This window comes from Brachycentrus maculatus, unplaced genomic scaffold, assembly GCF_059751285.1.
Source record: "Brachycentrus maculatus isolate JH-2025_06_01 unplaced genomic scaffold, ASM5975128v1 h1tg000122l, whole genome shotgun sequence".
Classification (NCBI taxonomy): Eukaryota; Metazoa; Arthropoda; class Insecta; order Trichoptera; family Brachycentridae; genus Brachycentrus; species Brachycentrus maculatus.
Window position 1 is genome coordinate 1,242,769 of NW_028280875.1, and position 17,297 is coordinate 1,260,065.

Genomic DNA, 17,297 nt, shown 5'->3' on the forward strand with positions numbered 1-17,297 from the left:
GATAACATGTGAACAAATTTTAAAAAAAAGACAGCTTTGATGAAAAACGACAATAACACATGAATGATAAGGAGACTGTTAGGATATTTATTTATGTATTAATTTTAAATCAAACACAGATTTTATGAGCCTACTAAGTTGTATTTTATTAACAAAAACACATAAAAATCATGAAAAATTACGAATGACATTCGTTTGATAATACCATAACTAGGTGAAAGAATTGTCAAAATATTAATTTTTATGTGTTTTTGTTAATAAAATACAACTTAGTAGGCTCAAAAAATCTGTGTTTGATTTAAAATAAATACATAAATTAAAATGGAGTTCTACAAATTAAACGCCAAATCAATAAATATATGAACTCATATCATAAATTTTCTTTTCTTCCTAGTATAAAACAATCCATGGTTGGTGAGAAATCTTTTTTAAATGTGATAATCTTTTGTACACTTGAGTTTGGAGATTGGTTTTCATGAAGACTTTATTTAGAAAAAGGGAAGGTTTTATTTAATTTATTTCTGATACATAACGCATTATCGCAAGTCGTTAAATAATAGGCACCACAGCGTAGTTGGGTGGGCACTTGTCTGCGAAACTGGCATCGCAGGTTCGATTCCCGCCGAGTGCAAAAGAAATTGAAGATTTATTTTTAATTGGTTTAGGTGTTTGTGGTGTATTTTTCACATTTCCCTTCCCTGATCCTTACTATGCTACCTGCAAACAAACCTTTAAAAGTAGAGGGTTGCTTGCAGGTATTTATCCTTTTAACCGCGTTCACTTTGTTCGCCCGTGCGCGGCGGGTATTTTGCCGTTTTTTAAATGATTACTTTTATCATGTATTAAATTAAGAAACGATTTATTATCCTAAACAAAAACGTTCAATGGGATTCATTGTGGCTTTTTGGTACTCTATAATACACTCTGTCACATTATTCTTGAAATATATCGTAATATAAACAAATAAGATCGTAAGATAAATAAATCAAAGCACGCATCGTGTGTCACTCTTACCCACTGGCGATGTGTAGCGTCGAGAGTGAGACAGATATAGGGCATGATTATGGTGCGGACTAATTACCGACCGCAAGAAAAATCAGGGATCTGTTCTTTTATTTATCCTTGTGATGTTACAAATTATTAGTCAGATATTTCAACAGATGTCATAAGGCCAAGTATTGACGTATTATTTTATCCAAAGTTCCACACCATGAAAAAATCCCTCCAATGAACTGAGGTTCGAAACTTGGAGTAAAGTAAAAACACAAACGCTTATGTCAGCCGCGTACGGGGAATGTTTTGTGAAAACACATACGGTTATGCGAGCCGCGTGGATCCGGTTAAAAAAAAATAGTTTTAATGATTTTTATGTTTTCATAGCAAGCTAAAACTATTTTTTAACTACTTTAAAAGTGATCTTAGATACATAAAGGTTTTCCATCTAGTATTTCTACCCCATAACTCCATTATAATGTACTACTACAGTAAAATCAATTCCAGCTATTTCTTTGCATTTCGTACCAGGTATGGGCAAATCCGCAAAGGCCCACTTTATTTGCCCGTATGTGGTACGGGCAAAGGATTAAAACGCCCGTATCTAGTATCTAGTATTAGGGGGATAAAATTGACAAATATTCAAGTTTTGTATTTTGTATAATAAAAGCATTGATAACATTGTGGTATGGTAATATATCGCTCACCCCTTTCAAGAACGCCATAAATCAAAAAACTTGATTTTTCAGGAGAATGTTTTTAAAGTTAAAAAATATAATACAATGAATTAAAAATAAAAATCAACCCACTTATTGAACTTTTTACTGTGGAATAGATTTTTTAAAGTAAAACTGAAAAATATTTAGTATGTTTAAAAAATAATTAAAAAATACCTTTTGTTCAAAATGCAAAAACATTACTTTCATCCCAGTAGCGGGTAAATATTAAGTTAAAAATATGCCGCTTTTGCTGGCATATAGTACATTTTCTGGGCATTCCGAAAACATGCAAAACTGAAAATTGACGATTTTTGATTTGTGACGTTCTTGAAAGGAGTGAGCGATATAACACTCTCCTTATCGTTCACTTTGCGAAGAGTGGTATTACACAAAGTGAACAATGAATGATAAGGAGAGTGTTATTTATGTTTTGTGCTGATGTCACCAGTATGAAATGATACCTAACACGGCTGTGATAACTAAAAGGTAAGCGTAGAATAATGGATAAGTGTGATTGATTAGCCATGGAAACAAAAAAATAAAATAAAAACAGTGCGAGGAAAGTAGAGCGGGTGGGTGGTTAGAGTGGAGATAAAGAAAAGAAAATAAAAAAAAATAAAAAACCAACATTACAATTTTACTAACTATTGGTGGCGTCCTCGTACGGCCTCTGCGGAAGGCTCTCGGGCGAACACATTTGGAAGTCCTGCAAAATATTGTACCGTAATTACAATAGGGTCCATTTCATAAAGTCCTCGTTGTACTTGCTTATGTTGACACTCGTGAGAGATTGTCGAGTTGGGTGTGCTGGACAAATGGAAGTAAATACATATCGTAGTCATACAGGAGAAAGTGACCACGTGCATTTTTTACAAAAACGTAATCATCGACTATTTGATATCTTACTAGCTTAATATTGCCCTGAAAAAAATCCCAAAGGATTGGAAGTAAGGAAGGAAACTTGGAAGTATAATATAGACTTGTTAAAAATGACTGACTGCATTGATGTTTATTTTCTTACCAAGCAAAAGTGACTTAAATAGCTCTCCTGATCATTTTACTATTTGTTAGTTGGTCACTTTCTCCTGTACGACTACGATGTATCTATTTATCAATAGTAGATACTCAAATGTCTTGTCAGTAAGAAATAACTGCCAGAAATTTAACATTTCTGGCAGTTATTTCTCACTTCCCCATACAAATATATGGTAGGAGTTGACAATCAATAGTTCCGGTCAGTCTCCACTATTATCTTACTACCCAACTCCTACCCTGATTAAAAACTCTGTGCACGCCACTGGATTCACTCGTACATTATTTAAATATAGCTGCAAAAATCCATTCCTATGGTAATGTTTTTATAAAATCCTGCTAAAAACCCTTACCATATTTTATATATAATTATTATTATAATACTCTACTTAAATTCAGTTGGTCAGAAAAATTATATAAAATTATGGTTTTTAACCCCTGCCTGTGTTTATAATAAAGAATTTTGTCTAGGCTCCCACCAGTACAATGATGTCGGTAACGATGAAACCCTATCACTGGTCAAATAAAATAAAAGTGGAAAAAACCATAAAGTCCTTGTTTTGTTATTCTAAACCATAGGTTCTCAACCTTATTTTGCCCACCGCCTACATTGATAAAATTATTTTTTCTAGAGCTCCACCCTTAATTTCTTTAGTTACCATGTCTAGAAAAATGATATGGAAAAATCTGACAAAGCTATTATAATAATAATAACATTTTATAAATAATAATTTATATAGCGCCATTTTCACATAATAGTACCTCAAGGCCACGATTATACGCTATAATGGATCTTCTTCTAAAGATATCTAGAGATATCTTGATATATAAAAAAATCATGGATGCTGCAAAGAGAGAAGATGGTTTGAAGACATGGCCTAGGTGACGTTGTCCATGACAGAAGGACCTACAACCTGAGGACGAGGAGAGCTGACTCCAGCAGTCTACAAAGACGATAAGTCGGGATGGAGCCAGGAAGAAGAAGTGTAATTACCCTACAAAGTCTCAAATGCCCACAAGGAGGCGTTATCGCCCAAGTTGAGGACCAGTTTCTAAACTAATGTCTTAAATGACTAACCTGAAGACTCTTGAGGTCCTGCATCACTGTGTTGACATCCAACTCCTGATCCAGGGCGGAGTCCTTCTCCTCAAACGCCAGCTGCGCGTCGTTGCTCTGCGCCTCGTGCATTCGCTCCGTAAACCTATCAGACTTTGACAGAAAATTGTCTTTGATTACGCTAACCGCCTCGCACTTCACACTCTCGGGGGACACGTGCCGCCCGGGCCTGGTCTCCGACCGCTGGTAGGGCTCCAGGTCGCCGAACAAGTCCAGCTTGTACTTCTTCGGCTCCGGCTCCTCGGGATCCGGAGTCTTCCGCGGGTAGATGAGGACCGAATCGGTCTTGCCGTGGATCACTGACGGCGGACCGGTCTCCGCGTGCTTCTTGACCTCGTGCTCTTGCGGTTTGAGGATATTTTTGACAGAATACGCGTCTTTGACGATACTCTTTATGGAGAAATCGCTTTTGGCCGCGTCGAAACTTTTGTCGTTCAGCATCTTGTATTGTTTTTCTACTTCTTGGCGTATGTTTTCTCTCCTCCGCGCGTCGTCATCTCGCAGGACGGATTTGGCTTGCGTTTGTCTGTCGTCTACGACTTCCACGCAGTCGTCGCTGCTGCTGTCGTCGAGACTCAGCACGGACTGTTGGCCGCCTTTGGAGACGGTCACACTGTCACCGAAATTGAGTTTCTGGGCGCTGGAAGCACCTTCCCTCTGCGTGTTAGAATTGTCCTTCATGGAGTCGTATTTCTTTTGAATCCTGTGCTGTTTGAGGACGTAGGAGTTGTGAGGAGAGTGCTCAGATTTGGAGACGGGCGAGATGTTCAACGAGCTCGGACTTCTCTCGCGGTGCGTTGAAGATTTGTAAACGTCGTTCTGGTATTTTGCGTCGTTGCTCTTGACGTCGGGCAGCTTGTGATAGCCGGATTGAGAATTAGAGGAAGGTCTGTGGTGGTGTGACGTGTGGTGGGACGCGTGGTCGGACTTATACTTGGGTTTGATGAATATGTCATTATTGGAGACATGCGAGGAGGATTTGTAGTCGTCCTTGGATAATTTGGGATCGCTCGTTCCGAGATACGCCTTGGAGAGCATGGGTAGCGGGGAGGCGGGTAAGGCGTGATTAGATTTGGAGATTAAATCGGACATATTGGCCACCTTAGAACTAGAGCTCTTGTCGGAACCGTGGTCCGAATGAGACTTGGATTTGTGAGTGTCCTTCGGGCTGTCTCTGGTGGACGCGTCATGGCTATTCTTTCCGGAGATAATTTTGGCGATAGTGTTCTTATCGTACAAGGCGTTTGCGGATTTGACTTTGATGACGGCCTGTTGTTGGGAGTTGGGGGATATCGCCGGGTTGATCTCTACGGGCTTGGGGTTGGGCGTGATGGTGATCGAGTTGCTGACTTTGGCGGGAGTCTGCGACAGCTTGCTGGCGTCCTTGTTGCTCCCCGTCACGGGGGTGATGGTCAGCGAGCTGTTGCTGTTGGGGTGCACGTATTTATCAGTCTTTGGGGGCGAAGCGGACTTTTCCGCTTCCGGTTTTTTCTGGAAGACGCTGGTGACCGAGATGGAGACGTTGTCTCCTATCATCGGAGAAGGAGATCTCCCGTCGCCGTGGACCTTGAAGCCCTTGTTCTTGTCGGGGTCCGCGGGGCCGGGGGACTGGAGGGAGTGGTTGAGGGCGTCGGAGTCCTTGACGTCGGTGCCGATGCAGATGGAGTGGGTGGGGGGCCGGGGGCGCTGCTGCGAGGGGGCGGCCGGCTCGGGGTCGCTGATGCACTTCTCCGGGGGCGGGGCGAACTTGGCGGGCTCCACCGAGACACTCCGGCCGACCGGCTTGGGAAGGGAGACGGAACTCTGCGGAGAGCTGAACAACTCCTTGATCAAGTCGGCACGCTTGCTCTTGTCGTTGAGCGATTTCGGAGTTTTGCCAAGCCTGTAACGCGTTCGAGCAAATTAATTAACATATTATTTTTTTATTATATTAATTTTTAACATATTATTACTCCTGTAATAGGAGATAATCCAGATTTTGTGAACAAGTATTTGGACACACTCAAAATGTTGTAAATTAATTAGCAGTTGAAACCTACAATAAGCGCAAACAGTGAAGTTAGAATTTCCATGAAATAAAATACAACATAAAAACAGATCGACCGATTGAATTTTAGAAAATAAACAGTAAAATGCAAACATAAAATTAATATTACAACAATTGCCAGAGAAATATCGTTTAAATCATGTTATAAATAAATTTATGTTTTAATTTAAGTTTTTTTTTTTAAATTGATAAGAATGGAACCCGCAATGTCTTTTCGGCAGTACCCTTACAATGCCGGAAGGTATTGATATGGCAGTACCCAGCAGGCCGTGATTTTTTCAACAAAAATTTGAAACATTTAGAAAGATGACTGTAAATTTGGTAATATCCGTAAATTGCTTATCTTCCTAATGTCTCTAAATATTCTAATTCAAAAAGTATTGGAATTGGATTTGATATTGGCTTGCGACAAGGTCAATCGAGAGTGCATTTACGCGCTCATTTTGTATGGCCGGCCTGGCGAGCACGGAATCGGAGAGCGCTTGTGACAGCGAACCGGTTAACGCATTGTTTGAGGGAAATGCTCAAAAGCATCTTTTACATGTTGATAGAGAGTGGGAGACGCTTATAAGAGTGCTATTTGCTAACTTTAGGAAGACTATAAAAAAAAACGTAGTACAGATAGGAATTGGGTTTGCATTTTTAATACTTGTGATTAATAATATACGACTCTAATTAGTATATGGTAGTATGACTTTAATTCGGGTCGGGGTTGATGGAAAAACCACCCGACAACAATGTGTTGAGGGTTTAGCGGGACTCACTTGGCTTGCTGCAGAAGGGTGGGCATGCGCACGAACCCGGTGGGGAACAGAGGCAGCACGATTCTCTGCAGGAAGCGGGACATGGCCTCCTCGTCTTCGGCAACTCCGTGCCCGGTCACCAGCTCCAGCAGGATGGCACTGAACAAAAAAGGTGGAATTACAACTGTTCAACAACATTTGTAGTACACACAAACACTTATTCCCCTCCCTACAGATATCCATCTCATCCTGGCGAGCAGGAACCCAATTATCTACACACTTTTAGTTGTTTTTTTGAAATTGAACGGAATAAATTTATAGTTTAATAATAAATCTATTATCATATTTCATAATTAAGTTACATTATTAAATTAACTTGACATTGGCAAAAGCAATATATTTCATATGCAACGCCATTATATATTAAAAAAAAACAATCACTAAAATTGTGTAATGCGATATTTTCTGAGGCGAACACCCCCCATTCCGACAAGAATTCCACGATAGCCGCAAAAATTAATTTTTGCTAAATATTTTGGATTTTTTTAAAAATTGTTTTATAATTAAGGCGCGTCTTATAGTCTACAGCGTCTAATAGTTTGTAAAATCTGGTAAGGATTCGTAAAAGGTACGAGTTACAATCAAAGAGATCTCAGATTCAGGGGTAAGTTGGTGTTTATTTGTTCTCCCTCATGTGTACTAGCACTATTTGCCCACTGATTCCAAACAGAGGGACGAGGTACAAATATCATAAATCCGTATTAAGTCGTTTGGGAGATATTGCTTCACGGCAATAAGCCTGCCACAATGTACCTGTCACGGGTATACTGGCAAAAAACGTTGACTGTAAAATCACTGTTTGAATAATCCCTGTTAATTAAAGCTTTTAACCTGAATAATATACCCGCTATTGAACTTAAAGTTGAATTTATTTTAAAACAACATAAACATGACATATCAAACGATGTACATAGTGTATTTATCCTGTTTAAAAAATGTTGAAAATTTTATAATACTGCATTATTAGGTCAAAATTGCATATTTTTATGTTAACATTTTGTGCCAGCACACCCACGATCTATTCTGCAATGTTTCGCTTACCGCACGTGATCATTCCACGGGAAGCGCCGTTTGGGGAGTCGCTTCTCCGGAATCTTCTTATCGTCGTCCAGTGTTGAATTTTGGAGAACAATATGTTTACTAAAAGTTAGAAATTAACAAAAATAAGGATAATTTATCAAATCGTCTACCAAACTGAGTCAGAGCACCAATCGCTCACTCCTTTCAAGAACGTCATAAATAAAAAAATAGGAGATTTTACAGGAGATTTTTAAAGTTTAAAAATATAATACAATGTATTAATAATAAATATCAAGCCACTTATTGAACTTTTTACCGTGCAACAGATCTTTTTAGGTAAAACCTGAAGGTTTTTTCTCCATTTGAAAAATATTTGGTATATTTAAAAAAATTATTAAACAATACCTTTTCCTCAAAATGCAAAAACAACATTTTCTGCAGCGGGTAAAAATGAAGTTAAAAATATGCTGCTTTCGCTGGGATATAGTACATTTTCTGGGCATTCCGAAAACATGCAAACTGAAAATTGACGATTTTTTATTTATGACGTTCTTGAAAGGAGTGAGCGCAATGTGTTGAAGCTTACTTCATCTCTATGATCCGGTGCGATTCCGTTTTGTAATTATCCAACAGAGCCGGTTTCATCTTTTCTATTATCCCCTTGAGCCTGAAAGTAAAGACAAGTTGAAGATTACTATCTATCTTCGGAACCCTAACTGTCCATCATATTATTACTTCATTGTATCCTCTCTCCCTCCCCTCTCAACTCCCAACCCTACTACTTATGCCATTCTTATTTTCTTCTTTTAACAGTATTATCAATTTAATAATTCATACCGTAACTTCGTATATTCACGTATTTGTATAAGCGCTATCTGCCCACTGATTGTAAACAATTATATAAGGTACAGACCACAATAACTATGGAAGATGTTGCAGTAAGTCCGGCTATAAACATATATTACATACAAGAAGTTTAATGAATAAATAAACAAAATCCTTGGCATGATCAAGTAGGTCGAATGCTGTGTTGCCGTATGTCACTGTAAACATTCTATGATTACATATTACCATAAAAACCAAAACTAACTTATCATTACGCTGCCTCGCTGCAGAGGTAGGCAGAGAGAATAGAACGCCACACCTCTGTCTTAGCTAACATACACTAACCAACTATCACGAATAGAACGCCACACCACTCTGTCCTTGCAAACATTCTTCGCCTCTTCCACGTTCATGCATCTCCTCATACATAGCTGCCGATTGTTTCGACTCCTAACCTGACCACTTTCAAGTATTTGGCATACTTGATTGTGCCAAGTTTTTCTCGGTTTCTAGCTAACATTCTTCGCCTTTTCCACATCATGCACCTCCTCATTCATTACTCCGACTTCTGACTTGACCGCTTGACATTATTATTAATTACAAAATCTATTTGACACCCTGCCATATGCATGATCGGGCGCAGATAGGGGTTTAAAAAAAACCTCTGATATTCTCTCTAAGGAGAAAAATTGATGCCTTCAAAATGTGGTGTTGGAGGCGCATGCTCCGAATTCCATGGACAGCTAGACCTACCAATGAGTCCATTCGCCAGGAACTACGCTTGGATGGCTCGACTCTGGCCAATGTCTGTACCCGACGGATTCTCCAGTTCTTTAGACACTTTGCGTGTGGCAACGAGGATAGCCTGGAACGACCAGTTGTGATCGGTAGCCTGGAGGGAAAGAGAGGGAGAGGAAGATCCCCCACACGATGGACCGATCAAATTAAGGCAGCAGCAGGGACCTCAGTGGTTGGAGCGCTACGTACAGCGCAGTCAAGGGATAGCTGGAGAAGAGTGATTGCTTCTGCAAGGGTCACAACCCTCAGTAATGAGGAATAAGACGGAGAAGAAGAAGAAGAATTGCAACGGAAGAAGGTGTATTACTTCTCGAGAGGGTTGCGCACGGCGATGGCGCGCTGGTGCTCGTCGGCGAGGCGGCGAGCGCGCTGGATGAGGCCGGGCTTGCCGCGCCGCAGCAGTGCTGCCGCGTGCGAGAACAGCGCGTGCCGCACCGACGGCACCACCGAACAGCGCCGGCAGTGCTGCTCCATCCTGGGGATGACAAACAAACATGTCTAAGTGCTAATGTGGAGGTCCTCACCAAAAAGTTACATTTCCAATGTTGCGCAAAAATCCTTTAAATGAAAATCTGTTAAAATCTCAATTAAAGTTGCGACAAAATGTGAACGATCCTGTTTCAAACCAATATTATGAAATCATTAAATCTCACCAAAACGTAACAATTTTACAAGCATGAATTCCTGATTACTTAAAACATCATTTATAATGGAAATATAACGTTTTGGTGAGGAGCTCCACAAATAAAAATGAGCCAAGTAAAAAAAATTTACTAAAAATAAATGAAATTAAAAAGTTTTTTTTTCAATACCCCCCCATTTATGTTTTCCCACCAAGTTTTTTTTTTTCAGTCACTTAAAAAGCGTAAAATATGGGTTTTACTATACATATTTATTTTATAAAGTAAACAAGATGACCCCTTACCCGAGTATGATGTCATTGACCTCGCTACCGGACAGCTTGCCCGTGTGCGAAGAGAAGTGCGCCTCGGCCAGCGCCTTGAGGCGGCGCGCCAGGGTGGCTGCCTCGGGGGGCAGCCCCGCGGGCAGGGGGGGCAGCGGGGGCGCCGCGGGGGCCGCCACCGCGCCGCTCTCGCGGGGCACAGCGTCCCTGCAACGTGACAACTTCCGTGAAAAACTACAGTAAAAGTGTATTATCAATTTTTCTTTGGGAATCAAAACAAAAATTCATAATAAATTGCCCACTATCAAAGTGCCGTAGAACGGGACTACTTGAACTTTGATGTGTTACTTGAGCTAAGTACAATTTTTTTTTATTTATATCTGTATTTGGTCTACAATAATGAATGAATCGACATGATTCATTGTTTCCCTGACAGGTGAACCTTATTGTCACAATAACGTTATTATTGTAGACCAAATACAGATTTAAATCTCTTTTTTGTACTGGGCTCAAGTAACACATCAAAGTTCAAGTAGCCCCGTTCTACGGTATATAAAATAAAAATTTCACTACCCCACAAGATGGGCCCCAATAATTCTACGATGGAGACCTTGGGAGAGCAAAAGAGGTGTCATATCCAAAAGACATGGTCCGACGACATAGTCGCTGTGGGGAATAGAAACAGGCTGTAAACAGCAACAGACCGAAAAAAAGGAAGGATACGGAAGACGTCTTTATCCAGAAGTGGAGTACGAAGGTTAAAGAAGAAGAAAGAAGAATATAATCTTCTTCGTATACGGGATACGAACCTCGAACTATCCGAACTGATGGGGTTGTCTGAGCTCGGAACGGCGGGAGCCTTGCAGCTGGAATCTGATGACCTGGAGTCCGTGCTGGCTTCAATATTGTTCTCTACACCACCTTAAAATAAATAACATAATGTCATTTAAGTATTTATAGCGTTATCTCCTGTTAATTGTAACTGCAGACAGTTGGTAGAATTCCATATTGAATTGTTGGGTAATATATCCAAAATTAAACAAGGTTTATTGGATTTGAATTCTTTATGATTTTAATTGATAATGTCTTAATAAGATGAAACGTATTAACATATACATAAATAAATGTAGAATTCAAATCAAATAAACCTTGTTTAATTTTGGACATATTACCCAACAATGTTATCTCCTGTATTCGCAAATCGATTGGATATATTTTTTTAAAAGCATATACATATATTTTAAAGTTTTTTTTTAGCACAAAGTATGAGTTGGATTAGAGGTAGGTAAGTTCCGATCATATAGAAGATCCGCATCAGTGAATCCGTACTCTAATACTGAAACAATGGATGTTTCGTCGGATAAATCGCACCAGAGAATTTTTATCACTAATATTATGATGACTAAGAAATAAAATAGAGGTAATCAGGGTATTTTAAGCCATAAACCACGACATATGAGTGAGATACTGTTAAGTCTATCACTTGTTTTTCTATTTCCCGGTTAACCTAATCCCGAAAAATTGGGAGTGCACTGTAAATTAAAAGCATGCTAAATTGCAAAATCTCTGCACTAAACAAATAATATCTATAGTTTTTATATTAAATACTAAAATCAAACACTGATTTAAAGAGACTAATAAATTGTTGTTAATTATTAATAAAAACACATAAAAATTAAATTTGTATTAATCGTTTCGCCTTAAAATGCCATAACCATTTTCAAGAATTAAATTTTTGTGTTTTTAATAATAAAATATAATTTAGAAAACTAAAAAGAAGAATAAATGTCCGCCTCCGTAGTGTAATGGTCAGCACCCTCGGCTACCGTTCTGGAGGTCCCGGGTTCGATTCCCAAGTGGGGTGAAATAAATATATGTTATTTTTTCACTGTAATATTTATTCAATATTACCCTGGACTGGTACCGGAAGCGGAAGGCTGATCACCTTTCCTTCATGTGTAAACGATCAAGATCTTCTTCTTCATCTTCTTGCTCAATGCTGAGCGTCGTGGTCTTCTGGAATGTCAGGCACTTGGTGCACAAGTCCTCTCCATTCTTCCCGGTCCTGGGCCAACTTGATGGCAGCGTTTAGCGAGGATCCGGTTAATTTCTTTATTTGGTCTGTCCATCTTGTTGGAGACCGTCCTCTTGCCCGGTTGCCTTCAACTGTACCTGTTACTACCAGTTTTTCAAGACTCTTCTCGTTCTTTCTGACGATATGCCCAAAGTAGGACAGAATCCTTTTCCTGCAAGTCGTGGAGAGTCTTTCTGTCACTGACAGTTCGCGGAGAATGGAGACGTTTGTGCGTCTTGCAGTCCAAGGAATGCGCAGCATCCTCCTCCAGCACCACATTTCAAACACATCCAGCATATGTCTTTCCTTTTTCCTCAGTGTCCATGTTTCCACTCCATACAGCGCAATGGAGAATACAAGAGTTTTCACTAGACGGGTTTTCGTTCTCCTCAGTATGGACCGATTTTTCCATATCTTCGCCAGACTAGACATTGCTGATTTTGCCATTCCAATTCTTCTCCGGATTTCTGCTTCACAGCCTCCGTCTTTAGAAATGAGTGCACCTAAATAGATAAAGTCGTCGACTTCTTCATAATCCCTTAAAGAATTGTTCCTTATCAGGGTGCCGAATCGGTCGATGACAAGAACCTTTGTTTTACTTTTGTTTATTTGAAGTCCTAAATGCTGGCTTTCTATTTCGACTCTATGGAGGAGTTCAGCCATTTCGTCCTCATTGTTGGCTATTAGCGTTGTGTCGTCTGCAAACCTTATATTGGAGATCTTTTTGCCCCCTACTGATACGCCACCTTCCCACCCGTCTAGTACTTTCCTCATTATATATTCTCCATATATATTAAAGAGATCAGGAGACAGTATACACCCTTGTCTCACGCCTTTTTGTACTTGAAATGACTCTGAGAGGAAATTATCAACTCTTACCGATGCCAAATTTTGTACGTATAAGTTGTGAATAAGAACTATCAACTGTCTCGGTACACCCATTGCTTCCAAAACCTTCCACAGGCAATTCCAATTCACGCAGTCAAAAGCCTTTGTATAATCAATAAAGCAAAGTACGACCGGAACCTTGAACTCCCGACTTTTCTCGATTATTTGTCTTATGTTCAAGATTTGCTCACGTGTACCCTTGCCTTTGACGAATCCAGCTTGCTCAATTGAAATTTGCCAGTCGAGGTAGTGTTTTAGCCTTGCTTTTAATATGTGTAGCAATATTTTGCTGGCGTGAGAGATGAGTGAGACAGTTCGATAGTTTTCACACTTTAGCGTAGAACCCTTCTTGTGTATTGGAATAAATACAGATTCCACCCAGTCCGTTGGCCATATTCCTGATTCCCATACCGAATTACATATATCGTGCATCCTCTTAATGCCGTCATCGGTCATATTCTTTAGGAACTCAGCTTGGATTCCGTCCTTTCCAGGCGATTTGTAGGATTTGAGTTTTTTAATGGCATTCTCTACTTCCTGGAGGATTATATGGGGTTCATCTGGATTTAAATCATTAAATTCTGCCTGGGGTTGCATACTATCATCTTTGTATCAACGATCAAGATAACACTGCGTTTATACGACGCAGTGCCCTATGCACCATTGGGTGCGGATAAGGGTTTTATTAATTATTTTTTATTATTATCTATAAATAAATAATATTTATAGTTACTGTTGGCACGGGCTTCGGCTAGCAACTCCTTGACGGTCTTCTTACCGGGAACGGACGGAGGCGGGGCCGCCGGCTGCTCCGCGCCGACTCCCGTCTCGTCCTGGGAGTTCTTCCGCTTCTTCCGAGGCAGCTCGTCCTTGCTCTCGCCCTCCTTGACCTTGGCTGGCTTCATCTGCAACAATGCACACGCAAGAAACTCAAATAAAATCACCATGTTTTGAATATTGAAAGCATTAACTTTGTGGATCATATTGATATAGTATTTTGAGAAATAAAAACGACTTTGTGTTTTGATCCACTCACATTTTTACTAACCAACTTGTTTCAGCAACAACCTGTTGCCCTCTTCAGGGTTTAATTTATGACTAAACCCTGAAGAGGGCAACAGGTTGTTGCCGAAACTAGTTGGTCAATAAAAATGTGAGTGGATGAAAACAGTCTTTTTATTTCTCAAAATAAAAATCACCATGATTCAGTATTGTGAATATTTAAAAAATAGAAAAAAAAACTTCTTTTAACCCTTATCCGCACCCAATGGTGCAAAGGGCACTGCATCGTATAGAAGCAGTGTTATCTTGATAGTTAAATACACGAAGGAAAGGTGATCAGATTTCCGCTCCAGGTACCAGTTCAGGGTCATACTAAATAAATATTAGACTGAAAAATCACTGAAATTTATTTTGACCCTCTTGGGAATCGAACCCAGGACCTCCAGAACGGTAGCCGAGCATGCTGACCATTACACTACGGAGGCGGACAGTGTGTTAAGGTACATTGAAACAAGTCCCACGGTCCAAGGTTAAACACCATTTGACATTATTTGCAATTCGATAAACTACTAGTTTTTTATTATTTTTAAACCCTTATCCGCACCGGATGCATATGGCACTGCATCATATTAAAGCAGTGTTATATTGATCGTTAACACATGAAGGAATGGCGATCAGCCCTCTGCTTCAGGTACTAGTTCACAGTAATATTGAATAAATACAGAGTGAATTGAACCCGGGACCTCCAGTACTGTAGCCTAGCGTGCTGACCATTACACTACGGAGGCGGACTTTGTGTAATACCATTTTGAAAAACACTAATTCGTGACTACACAAAGTTATCATGAATGAATGAAAAGGAGAGTGTTAAATTACCATACCAAAAAGTTAACAATGCTTTTAATGTACAAAACAAATTATTAAAGCGTTGTGACCACAAAATTATGCTTTAGTAATTTTTTAATTCATCATCTCTCACCTTCTTCCCGTCCTCTCCGGACTTGTCGGAGTCGGTGACCTGACCCCCCTTCCCGTTCTCCGTCTGCTTCTCCCCGGTGGAGGCATCTGAGTCATCGTCAGACGAGGAGGACTCCTCTTCACTTTCACTTGAGGATAACACGCGCTGGAAATAAAAAACACAAATGAAAAACAATCAAAATTCATTGGCCGTTTCTCCGCGGGGTAGGCAGAAAGGATGGAACGCCACACTCTTCTGTCCTGACATACACTCCTTGCCTCCTTCACATCCATACATCTAGTCATACATGCCCTCCAATTACGCAGACTTTTGACACAAGTCTTTTTCGGCCGTCCTCGTTCTGTTTTCTCGCTTACATTCGCCACACATATTTTTTTAGTCATTCTCTCACCATCCATTCGCTCCACATGTCCATACCTCCTTAAAGCACTCTTCCTAATCTTTTCAATTATTCCTTGTTCAGCCTTACATTCCTTTCTTGTATCTTCGTTTTTAAATCTGTCATACAATGATTTTCCACACATTTGTCTGAGGGAGCGCATTTCAACAGCGTTCACTCTGGTTTGCCAGTTCCATGTTTCGCTCCCATACATTAGTTTCGGTACCAGCACGCCGTTGTGAACCGCTAGCTTGGCTTCCATGGACATATTTTTATTTGCAATCACTCTGTTCAAAGCACCATTTATTCTATTCCCTGCATTCACTCTTCTCTCAATATCCTTATCCACTTTTCCATCCCTTGTGAACATGCTTCCTAGATATAAAAATTCTTGCACCTGTTCCAGGGATTCATTGTGCACGATAATCTTGCATTCTGTCATATCTTTCTCTCTTTCAAACACCACGACCTTTGACTTACTTTCATTCATTGCCAAATCATTTTCCATACATACATTCTTGACACTATTACAACATGAGTCAGTGCGATCTCCCTGTGATCCTGCTCTCCGTACCTCAGTCTGGTATCCATTAGACCGATACCCAAGTCGGAGGCCCTTTTCAGGGCCAGTGGATATCGTTCGGCTGACCGACCGGACTGAGCTGCGGTGAGCCTCTGCCTCTTACAACGGCAGAGCCATAGCTGTGCTACAGGCGACGGGCCCCCCAGTGGCATAAGCGCGAGTAACGTCGGTTACATAGTTGCGAATCTTCCGTCAGTGACAAATTGATCTTGGCCGGCGATTCGCTGGCTTTGTGTTGCAATGGGTTATATTTTTGCAGATGTAAGTATGTGAAGAGTGCTTGGCGACTTGTAGCACAGAGGACGGCAGTACCTTGTGAGTCTTGCGATGCAACGGCGGAGAGGAGTCTTCGAGGTCCCCGGTGATGTTCTTGAACTCCAGGGAGCCGCTGTTGATGTAGAAGCCACCGCCCACCGTGTCACACTCGGGAGGGATCATTTCATCATACTGAAAGGATAATAACACATTTCATCAACAACAGTACATTGAACTCCCCATTTACACGGAAGATATGTTCCACGCGATATCTTGTAAAGAAAGAAAATAAAAAATTGGTTTCCTTCTTCAGAAATCTAAATGGGATATCAAAAAATTAAATTCATTATTACTTATCGTATCTTAATTATTCTTAATGTTTTGTGTGGATACTTTGTGGCTAATTTTATTAAACTAAAACATTGTTTTTGACCACTTTTATTATACAAAGTTTTAGACTTATTTTGTAAAATTTCTTAATTTTATTTAAAAAAAATACATTATACAAAATAATGAAAGGTGACAAAAATGCTTCATCTAGCCTCCTTCCCCATACCTCGCTGAGTATAGTACCGAGTAGTAAATACATGCGAGAAAGATGTTCCAATGAAAGATGTGCAAATTCCAAGTTACTGTTACGCATCGTTGAAAGAATGCTTAATTTTTTTTTTCTCTTTTTTTTTATCGTGTTATTTCAAAATGGTGCAAAAAAAGGAGTCGAGTGTATATCAAACTCATTTAAGTGTCAATCACATGCAGTGCCTTACACAAGTGTGTGCGAATATGTGCCAGAGGTCCCGGGTTCGATTCCCAAGAGGGTCAACATTGGTGATTTTTCAGTCTAATATTTATTTAATATGACCTTGGGCTGGTACCTGA

At 40.0% G+C, this 17,297-nt stretch overlaps 1 protein-coding gene across 5 annotated transcripts in view; it reads right to left on the bottom strand.

The window, feature by feature from the left end:
• The window catches only part of yem (yemanuclein), a 30,567-nt gene that overhangs the window by 3,127 nt on the left and 10,143 nt on the right, over nucleotides 1-17,297 (bottom strand). The window contains exons 4-14 of one of the 5 annotated variants that reach the window (XM_088260017.1): nucleotides 16,476-16,610; nucleotides 15,202-15,345; nucleotides 13,954-14,125; nucleotides 11,068-11,179; nucleotides 10,280-10,465; nucleotides 9,662-9,829; nucleotides 8,318-8,398; nucleotides 7,753-7,851; nucleotides 6,673-6,810; nucleotides 3,823-5,743; nucleotides 2,358-2,418 (exon numbers count right to left, since the gene is read on the bottom strand). In XM_088260017.1, the coding sequence (XP_088116143.1) occupies nucleotides 2,358-2,418; nucleotides 3,823-5,743; nucleotides 6,673-6,810; nucleotides 7,753-7,851; nucleotides 8,318-8,398; nucleotides 9,662-9,829; nucleotides 10,280-10,465; nucleotides 11,068-11,179; nucleotides 13,954-14,125; nucleotides 15,202-15,345; nucleotides 16,476-16,610 (3,217 nt within the window). Of the gene's footprint in view, nucleotides 1-2,340; nucleotides 2,419-3,822; nucleotides 5,744-6,672; nucleotides 6,811-7,752; nucleotides 7,852-8,317; nucleotides 8,399-9,661; nucleotides 9,830-10,279; nucleotides 10,466-11,067; nucleotides 11,180-13,953; nucleotides 14,126-15,201; nucleotides 15,346-16,475; nucleotides 16,611-17,297 lie in introns of all 5 variants that reach the window. The other 4 variants (XM_088260018.1, XM_088260022.1, XM_088260019.1 and 1 more) reach the window with 4 other exon arrangements.